Source organism: Typopeltis vanoorti, chromosome 8, assembly GCF_054136105.1.
Source record: "Typopeltis vanoorti isolate ZY-2024b chromosome 8, IOZ_Tvanoo_1.0, whole genome shotgun sequence".
NCBI lineage: Eukaryota > Metazoa > Arthropoda > Arachnida > Uropygi > Thelyphonidae > Typopeltis > Typopeltis vanoorti.
In genome coordinates, this window is record NC_143556.1 from 140,094,815 (window position 1) to 140,115,078 (window position 20,264).

A 20,264-nucleotide genomic window follows, 5' to 3' on the forward strand; every position below is an offset into this window, starting at 1 on the left:
TTCCAATAAGCAATGTTGTCTCACACTGGGGGTGAAACATCACGTAAAGCATTCACAGACATCGAAAAAGAAAACTACTGCTTTGCTCTCGTATGTCGGTTAACGTGTGTTCCACGCATATTTGCCTGTTTTGTGGTATCAAGAACCTTATTTTCTCCGCTGAAGGCTTCTAACTTCCCATCAAATTAAAATCCCTTGTAAAGGTTCTATGCACGGAATTCGAACCTAGGTCATCCCAGTCTAAGGAATATTGTGTATCCGCTCAAAGAAAGGTAAAATTTCTAAGAAAAAAATTCGAAGCCACTCTGATTTTTGTCTTCCAGATCTTCTTGCATTTAATTAGAAGATGTGGAACTTGTTTCACATCAACACTAAAAAGGAGGGATATTTTTAAATTGGTTTTGCGTTCGAAAATCGGTAATTTGTTGTTAATTTATTTATTCAAATACTTCGAAATCATTCAAATCATTTCATCCGAAAATGAATCGCGACCCCCTCCCCCACCGGCAAAACTATCCTTCATTCTAAACCGAGCACTGACTTCGTTTAGCTAAGTTGTCATGTCCACAGGAAGGTTGTTCTCAATTCGGCACAGCCCACTAGTATAAGCCGATAGCCTACGCATTGGATTTCACGGATAGTTGGTATGAAGATGAAATCATTTGCTTCGAATAACTAAGACGTTTCATATTCCCGCAGTCAACGTATCTTATGGCTCGAATCGAACATTTTCTAGAAATTGTCTCTTCTTGCGAAGTTTACAATTATAAGGAATTCGAGTTGAAGGTAATTTTATACGCAGGTGGTGCTGGGGGAGGGCGAGCATAGCTGATTTTGCCGTTCACTTATTTTACAAGAAATGTAGCTTAGCTCAGCGTAAGTGATTGTAGTTTGCTTTATTGTGAAGATATCTCAGCTGTATTTACGCCGGTTTTCCCGCGAAAAGTGTCCCTCAGGCCGTTCGGTTTTCTGATGTCCTTTGGTTGGATAGACCGGAAAAGTCATTTCTGTTGTATTATAGAAGACGGGAAGGTTAAAAAATTACTTCAGTAGCATGCCGCTGTGCTGCATCTCCTCCCCCAGCATACAAGTAGCTACGTGTGCATTGAAGAGGGACTATTACTAAAAACAAAGCCATTAAACGCATTATTCCTTTGATAAATTAACACTTCCGTCAACGATTACTTCATTTCCTAGAAAAATGAACGCAGTCCGTAGAATGAGGAAGCGGAGGATTGTTACAGATAAGGATCGTATTCCAGGTTGCATCTTGCAAAGATGCAAGCATTCATTTTTTTTCTTCTATTACTGTTCAATGCCCAGAAAACCCAGAAGGCGAATAAAATGCCCTTTTAAATTTATGCAGACCTGTCACGTTTGGTTGCACCATTAAGGCGCGCATTCCTGAATAATTATTTTTATGAAAATTTCCAACTTCCCCAACCACCTTTTATTTTATGATAATATGTTTTCGTCATGTTAAACCTCAGTTTGCAATCGCTAACAACTAGGCTTCGAGATCAACGAACTACATAGTATAAAATGGCGTGTTCGATGCCTTTAGGGACATGTCTACATTTCGGGGCGTTGGCCACTACGTAACTTCCTACTTTCATCTGTTTGTTTATTACGAAACAAAGTACACAACCGCTTTCGTCTCCCAGCTATTGTTAAAAAGGAAAGAAAACGCGTGCAGTTTTAACTTTGATTTTTCAGCGCGTGAAATAATGTCTATTATTAATCACAATTTTGTAAACTGTTTGTATGTAACATTACTTTGAACCACTTCTCCGTAGCTAACGCATAAACAATAACTAACTATAGTTATTAGAGTGTGTCAAAGAACACATTTATAAGCGATGTGTTTTCCAAGATTTATTCCTAAGAGAGCAAAATAATAATAATAACAGCGGTGATACTGAAAATAGTTGGTTTATATACAGTCGCAAATGGCAATGAAATTACATTTTATTTTTTCAAGATCATCTTCGTATATATAATCCGTGCATCAAACTACACCGAGATGGAGTTAGGTACATCCATGGATGGTCAACTGTGAAACTTGTTCAAAACATGTTTTTTTTTCCCGAGATATTTGCGTCACTTTGCTAAGTAACACATGCCACCTACTTCTTAAGGAGGAATATTTTATACGAAGATGTGGCTTGTAAACTGTTTTCTTTATAGAAAAATAATAACTAGCATTCTTGGATCCACTTCATGTTGTAGAAAGAAGCGAAAACACCTTTTCAGATGCTAGTCACAGAAAGTTGGTTCTAATGGTTATCAAGTAAATTATTATTATTGCACAGACACCTCATGGAGTCCTAAGACTCATTGTGGCAAACTATCAACGCAATATCTATTTTACCTCTCCTTGAACCCATTATCAGACAAAGTACTCAACAACCGACTCAGGCAACCCATTCCACATTCACCCCTCTTAAACCGAAAAATCTACTTCTCACACTCTTGCTAACAGCCAACTCCCCAAAGTTGACCTCTTCTTCTGGCCCCGCCATCCAGGTGCTGAAACACTTCCCCCGCATCTATCCTATAAAAAACTTTAAGCAATTTAAATGTTTCTATTATATCCTCTCTTTTTCTCCTATCAACCAACTTCCGCAATCCAAATACCTTCAATCTATCCTCATAGAGAGCATTCTACTCACTATTTTGGTCTTTAGATCCTCTCCACTACTTCCTCATCTCAATGAAACCCAAGTGAACAGACATGAGCACAGTAATCCAGATGCGGACTGGAGGCCTCAATTGGCTAGAAAGAGTCCTATGTTTGCTCTCTAAAGCAGGGTTTTCGGACTAATATGCAAGAAACTATATTTTTGTTTTAATCATTTATTCAAACACTTTGCGTGTGAAGTATTTCCACCTTGATTTTAACCTTGGTATCTCTTTAGGTCTGGCTCCCATTGATGAGACCTCCATAAAGGTCAAAACTAGCCTGGGTAGTGACCCTTCCCATAATGCATAGCAAACACACGCGTCCGAAATGAATTGTGCTTTGCATTATGGGATACAAAGGCAACTGACTTGAAGTCATCTGCTTCAATATACAAAGTAGTCTAGTTTTCACTTCACGCGCAAACCTTGTATGCTTACACTTGGGTTTGTTTTACGCTTACGCGTAGACTCAGACTGTAGCATGCGGGCTTTCGAAACCAGACTCTTGACAGAACAGGGTAGTTAATCCTTATTTCCGTATATTTGCATTCTGCTTGTGTTTCTTTGGCCGATTTGCCTCTTTTAAGAAATGAAAGAAAAAAAAATCTTCTATACCCCCCCCCCCCCCAAATAATGAAAAGCCATGATGGATAAACGTTTTTCTCGTCCCAAACAGGATTCGAACCTAGATCTTTCCAAGAGAAAGACATCGTCGAAACTGACTGAGCTACGAAGTCTTTAAGCGTGGCAGAATACACAAACAGCGTTTCTACATTTTATATTTAGCTGTCAATAATTGTTCGAATATGAATAAGAACAAGTGCCAGCCGATAGGTGTGTAATATTTAAATGAAATTTTTTTAAAAAATTAATTTTTTTAAATTAAAAATTCACATTTTATGGACTTGTCATCACACGTGAGTGTATTCTTGTTAGCTGAAGGATCAAATATTCTAACTCATTTCTTAAATATTTAAGAATCAGCCTACAAAATTTATTTTACTGAATGTAAGTTTACTATAAACCACTTCTATGAAAATTCGTCAACAGTTGATCGAATCACAATTTACTGAAACGAAAATTCAAGATATAAATCAGCGCTTCCTAAACTGTGGGCCACGGCCCCCTTAGGGGCCGTATTTTGTTGAGGGGGGGGGGGGGAGCGTGAAATATTGAAAACAAATTTAAAATCTTTTAAGACTAAGTAGATTTTTTTATCTTAAAAGAAACATGTTTAATTTTTATTATTATTATTTCTTTTGTTATTTTTTTATATTTTAATGAAAAAAAAAATTCCACATTGGTGCTGGTTCATAAATTTTGCTTCCTGCGTATTTCGGCGATTAATGAATATTAGTAAATATATGCTTATTCATATAAGTTTCATTTCAAAGCAGAAATCAAAGAATTGCAGTTTTAAATATTTCACCCGATATTGGTGTAGCAGTATTGAAACACATCCATCATATTAAGTTGTTATTAAACCTCTTTTATGTTTTTAATTCTTACTTTGTTTATTACTAATCGTCTTACATTTCATGTGCTTGTGTACAATAACAATATATCTATCTATATAAAAATATAAGATAGCGTGCCATGTCAAATGTGTATGTAAGATGCTAAAAATGTAATATTCGCATTTGATTTTTGCAATATTCGCCGTGTATGTTTTGTGTTGAATATAAATACAATAAATATTATAATAATATATGTATATATTACGATTTTTTTTGAGGGGGCCGTGAAATATTTTAATTTTTCCAAAAGGGGTCCTGACATCAAGAAGTTTGGGAAGCACTGATATAAATAATCGAGAAAAAAAAATAATAATTCGCTGAAATAATTCACCGCGAAGACAATTTATGGAAAAACAGCTCCTGTTAAAGCCCCGTTATTATTTAGTGTGGGTATAATGGAATCTTCATATTACTGTTTTTTTAAGTTATTTCAACATCTTACGCAGTACTTGAGAGTAAAGTAACTGTGTACATATTGGCTTTTTTTTTAAATCAGTTTTATGTGCTACGCATATGAAATAAGACGGGAGGAAAATTTATACATTTGTGCAATAATAAATCTAGTGCGGCATCATTTGTTTATAACTTCATTTTCTTTGTTCATGGGGGAATATTATGCCAAAGTAATTCTGTTTACTTCACGAAAATGTTATATTTCTTCATGTAAATACTTTTTTTTTATATATTTTTTCTTCTTGTTGAGTTACACTTTAGACCTCAACAATTGGCTTGATGAAATTGTCTTTTGATTTATATTTATGCGAAAAATGAAAAGCCACCTGTCGGATTCACAAACTAGCATCAACCAACGTTTTATTTTTTATTTATTTTTTCATTGTTGTTCGTTTTTGCAGGCGTGCTTAACAGCGACCAGTTCTTTCTGTTTTTATTCAAAAGTAATTAACTCTTTACAAACCAGTAACATTGTTCTGTTCACATATTGATGTATTTTTTTTTACCCCTTAAACGAAAACCCCAATTAAATTTCCCCTATTACGTGGATTCTGGAAATTAAACATTCAAAGTTGCTTAAGTAACTCCTTTCGACATCAGTTTTTTATTGCTGTTGTTAATCACGTATCCTCCTTCCAAAAGATCAACTGAATGACGTCTCTAACTTATCACATTCCCTCTTGCGACAGGATACAGATAATTGGCAACATGGGACCATTGCCAGAGGGCTAATATCAGCCGACAACTAGACAGCCTATTTGTCACAGGACAGGAGATGACCATCTCACCGAGCCTGTTTGACAAGTTCTTCAAACTTACTCAAACAAGAGGGATCCCCGGAGGTCCCTCCTGGGGTGGGTTCAGTGACAATATTACTGGACTGACATTGATAACATATATACTGCAACCATCGTGCGGATTTCAGATCTCAATTCTGACAACTCCGTCTGATGAATATAAATGGCAAACTTTTGTTGGCTTGTTTGTTTTACACATACAAACTGCCATCTCTGCGAGACACGCAGTCATACAAACAGGGAAAAAAAAAACTGACCTACACTTCTGAAGATGGGTAGAGTCAGCTCCTGTCATTAACCTTTGGGAATCTGAATTACACTTCCATGACTGTTTACATACATTTGAAAAAAAAAAAATGTTTTTTTTTTTTTTTTCTTTTCTTAATGTTATAGTGAATATCATGCCATTTGTGTGCAGAATATTATAATAAATGCAACATTGGTTCCAACTCTTCGGTGAATATTAGGGTTGCTCCGAGGATTTTCCTCTGTACAATGATCTCTAGGAAGTCCACGTTGAAAATAAACATATTCTACCTTTCATCTTAGGAATGATAAGAAACACGCGCGTTTTATTTCATTTTATACTTCATTTTAGGTAAGCAAGATGTCTGATTTCTAATGCACTTCGATGCTTACAAGGTTTTTAAACCTCGGAATGCCCTTTGCTCCTTTTACGTAGCAATGCTACCTCCGCAAAAATCCGTATATTCGCCTTTTACGGGTGTGCTTAAGAGTTGCACTGATCTGACACGTTTTCAATGATTAGCACTTACCAAGAGTGTAAACCTTTTGTTTCAAAAATTCTGCATTTTCCGTACGCGAACTTGCAACTCTAAATTATAATTGCTGAAGCCGAAATGTCTGAAGTTAGCAACAGAATCCTATTTAGATTCAGAAATATTAAATAAAGCTTAAATAATATTGGGAATTCTGTCATCGTTAATGTTAGCTCTGAAGGTCTTCCTGAAGGGGTTAGAAAATCACATCGCTTTGAGCAGGTTTCCACTTAACGAACTAATCCTCTTTATCGAGTTTGAGGGGGGAAAGAATTCTCCCTACTTACCCTAAAGATCTGGGGAGGGAGTGTTGTTTAAAAATCATTAGTGCATCTTACCTTGTGACCATGTTCAAATCTCGAAATCAGGAAACAGGCACAAGCAATTGCTGATGTTCCACAACATGCAATTTTTATTTATTTTTTAATTATTAATCTTATACGGTACACGTATAATTATTTCAATTATTAATCTACGGTACACGTGACTATGAAAGATAGTCACGTGTACCGTAGATTACCAGCGTGTACGTTCTTATTGGTTTTCAAAAAACACTAGCATGACTTAAAATTCACATCTGTGTACAGGATTATCGTATCATTTTTCAAATGCCTTCGCTTGGGAAATTTAATAAACATCCTGCGTATCCTTTTAAATAATCAGAAAACAAAGAAAATGTACATATAAAAAGCTCTAGAGTCTCACCCCCCACCCACTACGACATAGCAAAAGTCGCTCCGTGGAGTTCATCAGAAGACTGAATAGTAGAAATTGTGTGTGCGCGCGCGTGCGTGCGAGAGACCACAGTGATATCAAGTTACTCTGCTGGGCGAGAACTTGAATCATATTTTGCACTCACTCAGGACAACGAAAAATATGACTGAAAATAATTAAAGTGGAATAAATATTGATTTAAGTCGGGGCACTACGCTTGCTATAATAAACTGAACTAAACAGAAGAAAAACTGCTACAACATACAATTCCTAGTAATCGAAAAAACTATCAGATGCTTACAATAGTTCTTGGAGTAGTTTTAAAAAAAAGTTACATAAAATTTCAGGCAATTCGGGACTGCTTAGCTTTGCTGTAAGTCATATTCCCCGCTTTATGAAAAATCACATCTCAGTTTGTTTCGACGCGTCTGCAAAAGGGCAGCACACTGTGACTCACGAGAGGCCGCTCAAATGTATAATTAAAGTAAATAAAACACAGCAAATAGCTATTAATTTCCCTTTTTCTTTTTAAAATGTTTCTTCCACCATCATTTTTCAATTCGTTAATTTATTTCTAACTTTGGAACTCTCGTTAACTATCTTGTTCAGTAATTAGTGACGACCTTCGTAGTTATAACAGCGAAGCGTTATCATTAGGTCAATTCTTAACTTCCGCGAACAGCGCTATTAGAACAGCACTTTTTCAACCCTTAGCAATTAATTTGCAACGCGCAGTTGTGGCTTTCTCACGAGAAGGCAACAAAGGTTTGTATTCGCTTCTCACAATGCAAAACCCGGTGATGTTTGTTTATAAATGTTTTATAATAAAAGCTCATAAATACCACAGCGTAACGTATTAAGCGAACAGCACGACAACTCTATGTTGACAACAAAAAGATTATAATAATTGCATACCTGAGTGATCAGCGAGTGTACACAATATTTATATTCATACATCTGTTGAGACTCTCAGAATATGTAAAAGGTAAAATAATAATAATAATAATAATTTCATTGGAAGATTGCCATTCTCTTCCCTTGACGTTTCCATTATGCTAAAGATTGATTAAACCACAGAACTCGCAAATACAGGAAACAAAATATAGAATGATATTAACCGGAAAGGATTAAATTTTAATAATTTAGAAGATAACATGAATTTAGAATTTCTTGCAATTAAACAATTTCTGACTGGAAATGATATGCAAATAGTTTTTTTTAAAAAATGCTACTAGACTAATGTGCACTTTTATTCGCATTTCTGTACGTACGCACTTATTTTATTTATTTATTTATTGTTATTTTGCTTACAGAAGAGAGTTCATCACGTAACTGTTCGCTTCCATCAGCAGTGTGAACGACACCAAGCACAAAAATGTGTGCTTAACCACTAAATTTAAATAATATTGTTAATTTACTCTAAAAGAAAGATTTCATTAATTAAGGCACGGAAGATTTCGTGCTACACATCACAGTTTTCATTTCTGATATGTTACGACCCCTCGTATAGCAAATATGGATGAAGAAATCGAAATATTTTAGCCACCTCACGCGCTGATTTAATTCGAGATAAAAAAAAAAAGAGAGATGAAACAAAAATTTGATTGCACAATTCGAGTGCAATCAAATCCAGAACTCTTCGCGCGATGATTTTACATAAGAACACGCATTCTTCGATGTGATACCACGAGATGGAAGTCAGAGAGAGCGTCCAACATTTGGAGAACGGCAGGAGAATGTATTGCACAAATGCACTGTAATAAGCTGTTTTCATTACACTCCCCATTAATACGAAAGGAAATAAAATCTAGATTACAAATAAAGGCATTACAGGAAGTGCACAAGGTTTCCAGTACTTGATACTTTATATTTTCCTTTAAATGCAAAATTTTAAACTTTTAGCTAAACGTTAAGAATGTTAATGAAAGAACTCAGTTGGAAATACGACAGAGTTTAAACAGTCCTTATCACGCACAATTCGAGTATAATTATTTAATATTTTACTATACGAGTAAGTATTATTTATACATAACATGGAAATGTATATTACACACCTATTCTCTCAATATAGTTTTGTACCTCAATTAATAATAATAACGTTCATTTCCTCAATATTTGCATATTTTGCATTTCATCCTTCCATATTATTTTTCAGAATTTTTATGGAAAATCGCAGAAGCTTGATGGGGGTAAATATTGCTAGCTTAACTCACATCACGTTATGGCTTTAAAAAAAAAAAAAAAAGATTAACTCAGGTTTTCATTTCTGAAAGGGCCCGTGAACAAATGAATACTTCACACACAATAGAATAGTCATTAAAAAAATCTAAGAGACAGATCTTACTAGATATTTCTGTTTGCAGCGAGCCAATAGAAATTGCTTTCCATTTTAAATAAGATTTAACAAAATATACTTTTTCTACAACTATTTTACGTTTAAGGTACGGTGCCAAATGTTTTCTATTACTTCCAGGTTTTTAAGGACGATGTTATTAAAAAATTGCATTTTAATAATTATTAATTGTCATCTCAATGTTTCAAATGTTTGTGGCATGAATATTGCATTTTCTTTGATGCTAAGAAACCTGTCTACAATAATTTAAATTAAAACGAAAAAATAAAAATACCAAATGGCATAATCTATTTTACGAAACATCCACCTTCGTCTAATACTAAACAAAAGCTTAGCTTCTATAATCGAAAAAAAAAAAAAAAAAAAAAAGAAAAATCACAGCAATTATAGACTTTAAATGTGCTGCCACCTACCGGCAAATGAAGGAGACCATGAAGCGAATATTTAGCAGCTCCTTGTCGTATTTGGCACAAGGCAGTGAAGTCTTCGTCAGTGCTTTGTTTTTCATGAAGAAGACTAGAAACATTGCAAAATATGAGAATTCGTTCACTGCGACATTTAAAGGATTCAAAAATCAAAATGACAGAACTTGTTCGTTTGAAATATTAAACCTGTCGCGCTTACAATGCAAAGCTTTCAAATCATGTCAGTTAAGAAAATCAATTTTTTTTCATAATTCTCATTTACATTTTTTTTTTTACTCAATCAAAATTAAATATTCTTAATTATAAAATTTCACGATACAGAGACCAATTCTTGAGAGTAAAAATTGTCTTGGCAATAATTTTTTTTTTTTTTTTTTTTTTTTTTTTTTGTATTCACTGAAATTAATCAATACTACTAAACTATTTATTAAAACATACATGCATAAGTAGATACTGCGTTTGCTACTAATAATGAGTAATAATAATTATTATTAATGAAATCCTTACGGGATCTTTAGATGTTAACAAGTGCCTATGACTTCACGCCTTTTAATTACTGAATTAATTCGAATATAAACTTCCAGACTGCTTTCCTTCCAGCAGGATGTGGATTCAACATCGTGTGGCATCGATATCTGGGAAAGTCTTTGCATTTAGCTTGTTTTCATCGTCCGGTGAAAGACCAGTACCTTACTTACTAGAAACCACCTGAACTGGCTTGAAAATGTTCCTCTGAAACAGGGTTTCCCGATTATCTCACCCACAGATGGGCCACAGAACTAACATGTGCTCGACTTTTCAACCTTTCGTGAGTTGATTTAACATCTTCGTATTGCATTCATTTATGTATGCATATTCAATTACTGATGCACATCGATCACGGCAAATAGTGACAATCCATTTACTTTAGAAAGAAGGTGAACAACAGAAAGATTAGAATCAAAGCGTTTATGGAAGGAAGCCAATGGAATGCTTAAAATGCAGCTCATCATTTTTATAATTGCTATCTTTAGAAGAAAAAAAAATAAAGAAAAAACCACAGCAAAGGCCTCGTTCTTGTTAAATCTATTATATGTTGAGTGAAGGTTAATAATACATATTTCTATGCTTAGGAATTAGAACAAATAATATTTGGCCTAAGTAATCACTGCTTCAAGTCGTCTCCCCATCAGCTGATTGTTATTCAATACCGTACTTAAAAGGGCTAAGCCATAAGTATCCCTAATCAGCATTCTTCAGAAGCGAAACTGATAACACCTTATGAGCATTTTGTCTCTCGTGTCGTCTTTCATCCCTTAATCTGTTTGAGACACGACTTTTAGTATAAAGACTGCTTATTAAAATCTAATCCCCATTTTAACTGTGATCTCCGTTACGTAGTAGCATATGCTTGTTCACAGTATATTAAAACCGTTAGTTGTTGGAATTGGCATTTTTTTCGGTTAACAAGATATGTGCTAACTTGAACAACACGTGCCTCGCGCTGAAACTTTCAATTAACAGCTGTAAGCGTTCGTGATTTGATTTGTGAATGTACTTACACAATTTTTATAAATTGTGTAAGTACATTCTAATGTTGTAGCGGTGTAAAGTCGATTTGCTTGTGATTGACTTAAGACTGCTTTGAAAAGTGTTGTACGATTTATCGGTTAAAAATGAAATCGAGCAAGATTTTTTTGAGTACACTTTCGAAACATTGATTTGTTACTATTATATAAAAGCTGTACATATTCCATATAAGTAAATGTAAAGGATATTTTAAACAAGTGCTGTATAAATCTTAAAATAGTTTCCTACACTACAATCAAAGAACGTTTCATAAAAGCATAATGTGAAAAACGCTTTCCGGGGGTTGGTGGTGATATTGTTTTAGATTTACGGAATGCATAACTAAGAACTCTGAAGCCAGTACATTATGTCTGTAAAATGCTCCTCTTCTGGTCGGTTTTGTGGGATGAAAAAATCCTAGTTCCCAGGGAGAAAATCCTTCCAACTCCATGTGAGATTGGCAAACTTACCTTCCCGCAGTATAGTGATGCATACCGAGGGAACTTGCGGTAAACTGGAAGCCAGTTTCCCATGTAACCAACCTATAATGCTCTTGTGGTCGTAAACTTTCTTATTCCAACCATTTGCCTGAATTGCTTTTAAGATTTGGGTTTTTATCCAATTTCTTTAAAATCTCTGTGTCCAGTCCAGCTTAGACAGTAAAATCTAGATACACGCACACACTTAAAAAAAAAAAAAAAAACGAACTCACTCTTTCCCAGAATATGTATTAAAGTATTTTCTTATAGATTTGAGATCAATTTCACACAATCCTCAAGATTCTCTTGCAAATCCAGTTTGAAAATTCTGATCTAAAGAATCTTTTGCATTTGAAGTATTTGCAGTTCTACTGACTGCAGTTACGCAAAGACACTTAGGTCATGAAGCTAAACTGTATATATTCTCCGTTCAGTTTCTCTGTTTGGCAGGTGAAAACACATAATTAAAAAAATAAACCTTCTTTGAAATCACTTTCAGCTGAAAGTCTCCGCGGCACGGTATCTGTGTCTCAAATGACAACCACACCACAATACAGTAGTTCAACGATGGGCAAACGTGAAGTCGTTCTCGTGGCTGCTCTTTGATTATCCAAGCATTCGTTGCTTACCTTAGAAGACGATGCTCACGCGTCCACCTAAGGGTTTCGACTATGAACGCCAGTAGCCACGTCCCTGATGATCAGCATTGTTTATGTGTTGGCCCACACAATATGTGGAAACCATAACCAATTTCGAGAGAATACAACGGTCATCTTTTAATCTTTGATACTAGATTTATGTGGATTTGTATAAAGAAACTTACTGCTTCTCTCATCTCGAATACTTTAGCTCTTCCTTAAAAAAGGCCATGAAAGTCCATCCGCACTTAGGATTTGAAAGCAGCATCTTTTATCCCACGTAAAAAAAAAAGCGGAAAACCCTTGTAATCCTGATCTTAAAAAATCGCTTCTTAGCAACGCCATTCTCACAGTTAGACATAAGACGATAGTATTAGTTTAGCAGGGGTAAATTCAATGTGGAACGTCTGTACTCATAGCTTAGTCAAGTTTCGACGAAGCTCTTTGGTTGAAAACACGTGGATTGGGGTCCGTTTATGATGCAAATCGGTCCCGGAAACACACACACAAAATACTCGTCCTTAGGGGATGCAGAAGAGGAGTGATATATCGGATGTATTAATATGCGACTACTCGTAATCAGGGGACTTCCTCCTGGGAGAGGGAAGAGGTTAAAAAGAAATTCAATCTTCTGTCTCGCTCTCGCTCAGACTATATGTAATATTATTAACCGGTTGTGTTAAAATGTAAGATTGCCGATGAAATAGTATTTATAATTTCAACGTTTTCATGCAGGACTCGAATTGCAAATGCAAAATTACGATGCCTTAAAAAGTATAAACCTGGGGAACGCATACATTTCTCGATTCAATTCAAAAATTCGAAGAGAAAAATATTTTTATTTTTTTATTTTATTTTTTAATGCGAATAATTTTTAGTGCTGAAAGTTTCTATCCACCCAGCTGTTGCTCTTTGGTTCCAAGCCAGTGCGCTACCCTGTCGTATTTTGCAAAACTGTTAACCTTTAAACGCATTCCGTGGTTGCATGAATGAATGAAGGTGCAAAAACAGGAAGGAAACCATTCCCTAAAATCAGGAATGTCATTTATATTTCCATGATATATCGATTATCCACCGGATGCGAATGTTTTATACATTAATCCTTTTTATCGCGCACTGTGTATTCAATGAATAACTTAAGACGGGTGAGTGGGCCACATTTAAAAAATTTTTTTTTAATATCTGACTCATACACGAAAGGTCACAAGACCTATGGCATATCGCTGCCGTTGTGTGGGCAGAGATTTAAAGCAGCCGCCAATATCGGCATACTTAACTGCTTCTTCTCGCCTTCCTCTGCAGCTTCACTTCAAATAAAACCCGATCGCCTTTAAGACAGGACTGAGCACTCCTCCTCTTTCAAAATGTTTGCCAAGTGAGCTTAAATACATGCCAGACACGTGACTTGCAGAGGTTCTGTAAGTATACTAATTCAGGTGCACAGTGACGCACTCAGGATTTAATCTTAGAGGGGGGCCGAGCGCTCAGGATTTAACCTGGGGGGGGGGGGCACTTGAGTAGACGATTTGCGAATACACACTACGCATAGCATACGACCTATGACTGAGCATCTACGATCGCTAATTCATAAGTAGTATAGAAATAGAAGACAAGACACAACATAAATAAAAAAAATTAAATTTTAATTAGGAAAAGATTCTTGGAAATTTTTCTAGTGTTTTTTTCCTTTTTTGGGGGGTTCCCGGGCCCCTTTCCCCCCTCTGGGTGCGCCACTGCTGAGTGACTTCTTTAGGTTGTATCAGATTTACCGGTGACTGGTCCCTTTCACAACATTTCGTTCACCACATCAAAGATTCTCAACTGGATTTCAGATAAAGTAAATGATGTAGGGGCGGGGGGGTATGGCAATTCATTAAAGTAAACTTGTTCCTGTCACCATTCTTGGATGGCACTGCCCTGCGACGTATTATCTTTATGATCTGTCCATCACAAAAAGGTAAACGATCAACATGAATGGGTGCACTTGCTTGGCAGTGATGTTCAAATGCACCGCACCATTCGGTGGTCACTGTGGTATCAAAAAGTCTAAGGAGCACCAAAAACACACATTCTTCAGACCATCACCCCATAGTGTTGTTAGAGAAACAACTAAGAAGCAGTGAACTAGAATTCATGATTCTACGCCTTTTCCTGATCTCTGGAAAATTATATTTCCATGATGTTTTTACTCATACAATTTTAAAAGTAGCTACTTGTGTTCTGTTGGAGAGAAGTAGTGCACTCACGAGTCGTTTGTTACTATATCCTGTTATAAGGACTGCTGTCAACGACACTTTAGGTACATTCCCACGCGGTCCCTTTATGCTAACATACACAATGACTCGCTACATTGTGTGTTCAGAGGATTCTAAGTCAATGCAGTGCAATTTTTTTTAATCACAAGTTCTTTGATTCAACGGGCATTTTATTTCAGTCCATTTTATTTTTGGCACGACAAAAAAGTGCTGATTATTTTGGCAGTTCAACCTTATTTCAATTTAAGACAGTTCGCTGTTATTTCAGCAACTCTATACAGGGCACGTGCTTCGTTGTGATCAAATAACGAACAGAAAAAGGACGTAAGGCATAGAATTCCGCGAAACCTGGCTGGATTTCATGTTGTGATGGATTTTGTGTGGTTCGCACTTCAGGACAAATTTTGGATAGCATTATTGCTATAATACTATTCATAATGTTATTATCCATCGCAACAAGCTAATATAACATGCATATACATCTTATATTTAGCCTGTTTATTTAAAACAGTACTTGTAATTGTGCTATTTGACCACCGAAGCACTTAAGCCTATCTATGCTTAAGTCCAAGTTGCCGATGATAAGCATCTCTTACTTTCTTGCGTCGTTGTACGCAGTAGCGCACCCAGGGAGGGGGCCAAGGGGCCCTGCTCCCCCCCAAAAAAGAAAATGGAAATAAACACTAGAAATTTTTCCAAAAATCTTTTCCTAATTAAAATTTATTTTTTTAAATTTATGTTGTGTCTTCTATTTCTATACTATTTGTCATGTATTGGCGATCATTGCAGATGCTGAGTCATAGGTCGTATGCAATGCGTAGTGTGTATTCGTAAATCGTCTACTCAACTCGCCCCTCCCCCCAAGATTAAATCTTGAGTGTTCGGGCCCCCTCCAAGATTAAATCCTGAGTGCGCCACTGGTTGTACGTAAAACATCTTCAGATATTTTTCTTCCGACTTCATTAATTAGATACCAATAAAAAGGCCACTTTGTTTTGATTGTGCTCCTCACAAAGGATCTGTCAGCCATGAAATGAACTGCTCTTTACTTTTAGCGATACCCGGCTGTCATGACGTCATAGCTGTATTCACAAGGAGATCGCAAATGACAAGAAGGCGTGACTGATGAGTAGCACAGCTGATGGGCACGTTATAAAAGCAAAATTAAATATCAAGAAGGAATGCTGATTTTCGGTATTATTACCAATGCTGTAGACGGAAGCTCCTAAATAAGTTAAGGATTTCCCACGAACTTTAAAAGAAACGAATATGAATAAAACATTGCTTTACGTTACCAATACTGAATTGGCTTTAAAATTTTTAAATTCCCAACTTAAGAAACATGTTTTTACTGCGATTTGGAAAAATTCAGAGCTTTAAAACTGGGTCCTACAAAGCAAAAAGAGCAACAAAATGAACCCTTCCGTGGTTTATCTGAAATTTCATCGAAGGGAGCAACCCTTGATAAACGAATATAAAAGAGCAAAGCAGAAGGCGGAAAGGCATTTGCATTGCTGACAATCAAGTCGTTATTGTTTCAATGCTGCACCGCAAGAAATGACCTTGAATCCCATACAAACCGGATTATGCGTGTGTGGAGAGTTTTGATTCAATGTCTAGACTGCTACAAAGGTATCACGAGAAAAACAGCTTCTTATTGTTTAACCTAGAAGTGTTTATCTCCACCTACCTCCACCCACTAAACAACCTGGCCTCGGTGTAAACGGCCACGTGTAGGTGATAAACATCACCCACAAATATTCATTTCTCGACCGTAATCTACATTCGACCTTGTTTGCCACTGAAGATGGTTATCGCTCGCTAAACATTACATTCATTGATGACGTCATACGACGCTAAATTTGAATGCATTGAAAAAGTGAGGAGAGACGTCAATTTCTACCGAGATCTACGTGGAAGATCTTCCCATTTTATTCAGGGGAAAATAATTTATACGATCCATAAATCTTTGCATTCAAACATGGCCTTCTCAGAAAGCACATTATACTATTGAAAGTGTCCTGAGATGTGGTTTGGATTCTGTTCTTATTATTACTTATTTTTAGGCAACAAAAATAAGAGGCGAATTACAGGATTCGGAATTTAGTTCGTTCAGAGTAAATCCATTCTAAACAAAAATTTTCTCCATCTTTTGCAAACGTTAATCGATCAGTTTTTGGGATGTCCAAAAGTGTTTTTAAATCTCATTTAACAGATTTGACATCATCTGGTCTTTCACAAATTTTTCGAGCCTCAGGAATGAAACAAATACTGCAAGCCGAATTCGCCAAATCCAAACAGGATGAAAATGAAATTGCAAATAAACTTTGGTTAAAATCGGCTTTCATTGAAATTGGATTTCACGTGTATAAGAAAATCCTACCTCCTTCTGCTATGGTTCAGATGAAATCGTTACTAACTAAATACGCAATTTTTCCACAGTTTGGTCATTTCGCTTGTCGATGATAATTCAAAAGCCGAACCATTTTGAGTTTCATCCTTCTTTAAACTGGTGGAACTACTCAGACTTGAGCACGTCCGACACCGGAGTATTTCTACATGCTACTCCCCTTCAGTTATGTTTCATTAGCCGTTTTGCCATTTTAAGACAGAATTTAGAATAAACACGTTTTATTCTGTAATTCCGCAGAGAAAAAACCACTAGGTAAGTAACAAAAACCCGTTCAGTTTAATGGGCAATTCATTTTTTCCCTTTAAACATAAAATCGACCTTAAATATATTTCAAAAAATGGCTACCTCTGTCAAAGTATACAATTAATTCGATGATTGATTATTTCGCTAATTCAGATGATTAATTCGCTAAATTCGTACAGTTGTCAGCGTAGATGGACTAAGTCCCTTGCGGAAGGCTGCTAATAATAATAATAATAACAGACTAACGATCCACAATACAGTGAATACAGTGGTCTATGGCTTAACTTCCTAAGCCTGCACAGACAGACATGTTGCACATTCATAATAAGGAGCGTGTTGACGCTGATATTCGCTCGCCGAGGTCTGTTCTTAGTCTCACTTTTAAACCTAATGATTGAAATAGTTTCTTTTTAGCCCTCACTGCAACGTTTAGCGGAATACAATTTGATTTATAACTCTGTAAGGGATAAAATAAAACTGCCTACTTCACACATTCTTTTTATTAAAATTAATGGTAAGAATACTTACGGTAGAATAGCTGTTCTATAAATAACTTGATATTCTTCGTATTTATTCCATAGAAGCTTGGAAAAAATATTTCCTGTAAATTAAAAAAAAAAATCAGTTATTATGTTAATGCTTCAAAATTAATTTTGTTCTCACATAGAATTTTATATTCACATCTGCTGAATGCAAATTATGGTATTTATATACATACCAGCCGATTCAAAAACTTTAATTTGATACTGTGTTGGACCTTTAATACAGATTCTCTTCAATTTCGCGCATAATTCGGTCAGATATCGGGCGAGAATAGTCTTCATTAAATGCTTCTGTCAACTGTTCACACAGGAAGTTCTGTTTGTCCGTACAAACTTTCTCAAACGACAGTGCCGCTTCGAGAAGCAATGTGGGTTATTTTCCCACTGATTATTACTCACCTGAGATATCTCATCTTTTGAGAAACCAGTCAGTCCTGCTGTTTTCATAATCGTGGCTGCAGCCTAACAGGCATCCACAATATACCCTTTATCGAACTCGGAGAGATCCTTTGTTTTATCATTGTGATCAATGACAATGACTATTACTGACCAGCTGCGTATGTGAAGTGTACGTACATCATCTGTATAAAAGGGTTCTAATTCAGTGGCCGGTATGAGTAGAAAAATAAATGAAATTGTTGGAGAATCACTGATAGGTTTAGGGTTTGGTGAAACCAAAAAGTTGTTACGATTAGACTTGTATTATAAATTTAAGAAAGATTGTAAGCAACGTAACAGTGAATGAAGTGTTAGCTGATCACGTATTTAACTTAAAAGACATCGTGTCCAAAAGAAAATTCCTTGTAAAATAATAGAAACAATATTCAGGAGAAGTTAGCATGATAATGGATTCTAATTAAGCTGCCATATTTTGAAGAGAATAGCAGATGTTTAAGGGATTTATCTTTCCAACTATTCCTTGGAAGATTTTTGTAATAAACTTTACATTGTTAATATCATGAGTGTGAAAACATTTTAAGTAACTGAAAACATTACAGGATATATTTCATTTTTCAAAATTTCGGTATAGGCTTTCATTGTTTACATTGGAGACGTGTATCCGTTATTAAGAAAAAATAATTTAAAAAATCACAATTTATTTAATCTAAAAAACAAAAAATAACTCACACTGTTACTGATATTAAGGATGTCTCGATTATTACGATTAGAAATTTTAGGTCATAACGAAAAAAAAAATTACATATATACACATACAAAAGAACTAAACCAGCATGAAACTGATTTTAAGAATAATTGCACAAAGATTCTCTCACTTAAACATCCATTATTCAATTTTAAACATTTTAATTTTTAAAGTTCCTTTTGTAACTGATGCAAATTTTCAATCTATTCTTTAAAAAAAAAAAAAAGCAGCCACGTGCCAACCTAATCCAATGAATTGCGTATGGAACAATATCGGAAACATAAATCGATGAGCTCCGATTACTTCATAAAAATACTGTATTTAAGCGGGGGGAGGGAAGTTAAAAATATATAAATTTAAAAAATCCTATTACAAAAGAAGAAACAATAATACTCGTATAAGATTCAGCTGTCATATATGAGTTTAAAAAAAAAAAATTAATCAATGCATTATTTGGCAAAGTAATTTGCCAAAATAATTAAGGACTGATGATAAACATTTTCTTTGAGAAAATGTGACTAAATTATTACAATTTAATGACATAAAGTCTGGGATCATGATAATTTTTGCCAAAATGACTGGGCGAGTGGTAAGCTTAGCCGCTTGCCAACCAACAGACTGCATGTTCGTACGCGCTTTGGGCATCGATGTTTGCGATCGTCTTTGGAGATGAATTTTCAGTGAAAAGGTTCCAAGTTTGGTCGCTAGAGAGTTTCCGGATTACCTAAAATTAATAATATAAATAACCCTTAGTTCATCCACAGTATTAATGTACTGTGGAAGAGAAATTTGAGCATTAAGAATGTAATGTAAATTGTGAAAATCCATTACAGGATATATTTCGATATATATTTCAATCCCCCCCCCCCCCCTGTAATGTTTCATTACTTAATAGTTATCCTTGTCATTTATTTCTCGAAGAAATAGAACAAGACAGAAAAATTATATTAATTGTTAATAATGAGCAAAATATCTTAGTTTCGGTAAAAGAAATCAAACCTGGAGGAAAAGACTGAAAATTTGACTGAAAGAAAATCATAAAATAAAAAATCGGAAGAACTGAGAAAATAAATACAGAATTAGGAAAAAGAAATTAATAAACAAAAAATTAGAAACCTTGAAAATTAAAATATAATAAAGTAGATGCTCGCAATGAGATTATAATAAAAGACAAAAAAATAAATGAATAAACAAACAAAAAAAAAACAGAGAGAGAGAAACAAAAATAGAAGAACTTGAAAATTCTTTTATTAAAACGTGAAATTTGCTTATTCTTTTATTT

At 35.2% G+C, this 20,264-nt stretch overlaps 1 protein-coding gene across 1 annotated transcript in view; it reads right to left on the minus strand.

The window, feature by feature from the left end:
* LOC150104387 (uncharacterized) overlaps positions 1–20,264 on the minus strand; it is a 382,513-nt gene that overhangs the window by 273,006 nt on the left and 89,243 nt on the right. The window contains exons 6-7 of the mRNA XM_090396468.1: positions 17,825–17,897; positions 9,709–9,811 (exon numbers count right to left, since the gene is read on the minus strand). Coding sequence (XP_090252594.1) covers positions 9,709–9,811; positions 17,825–17,897 — 176 coding nt within the window. The remainder of the gene's footprint in view (positions 1–9,708; positions 9,812–17,824; positions 17,898–20,264) is intronic.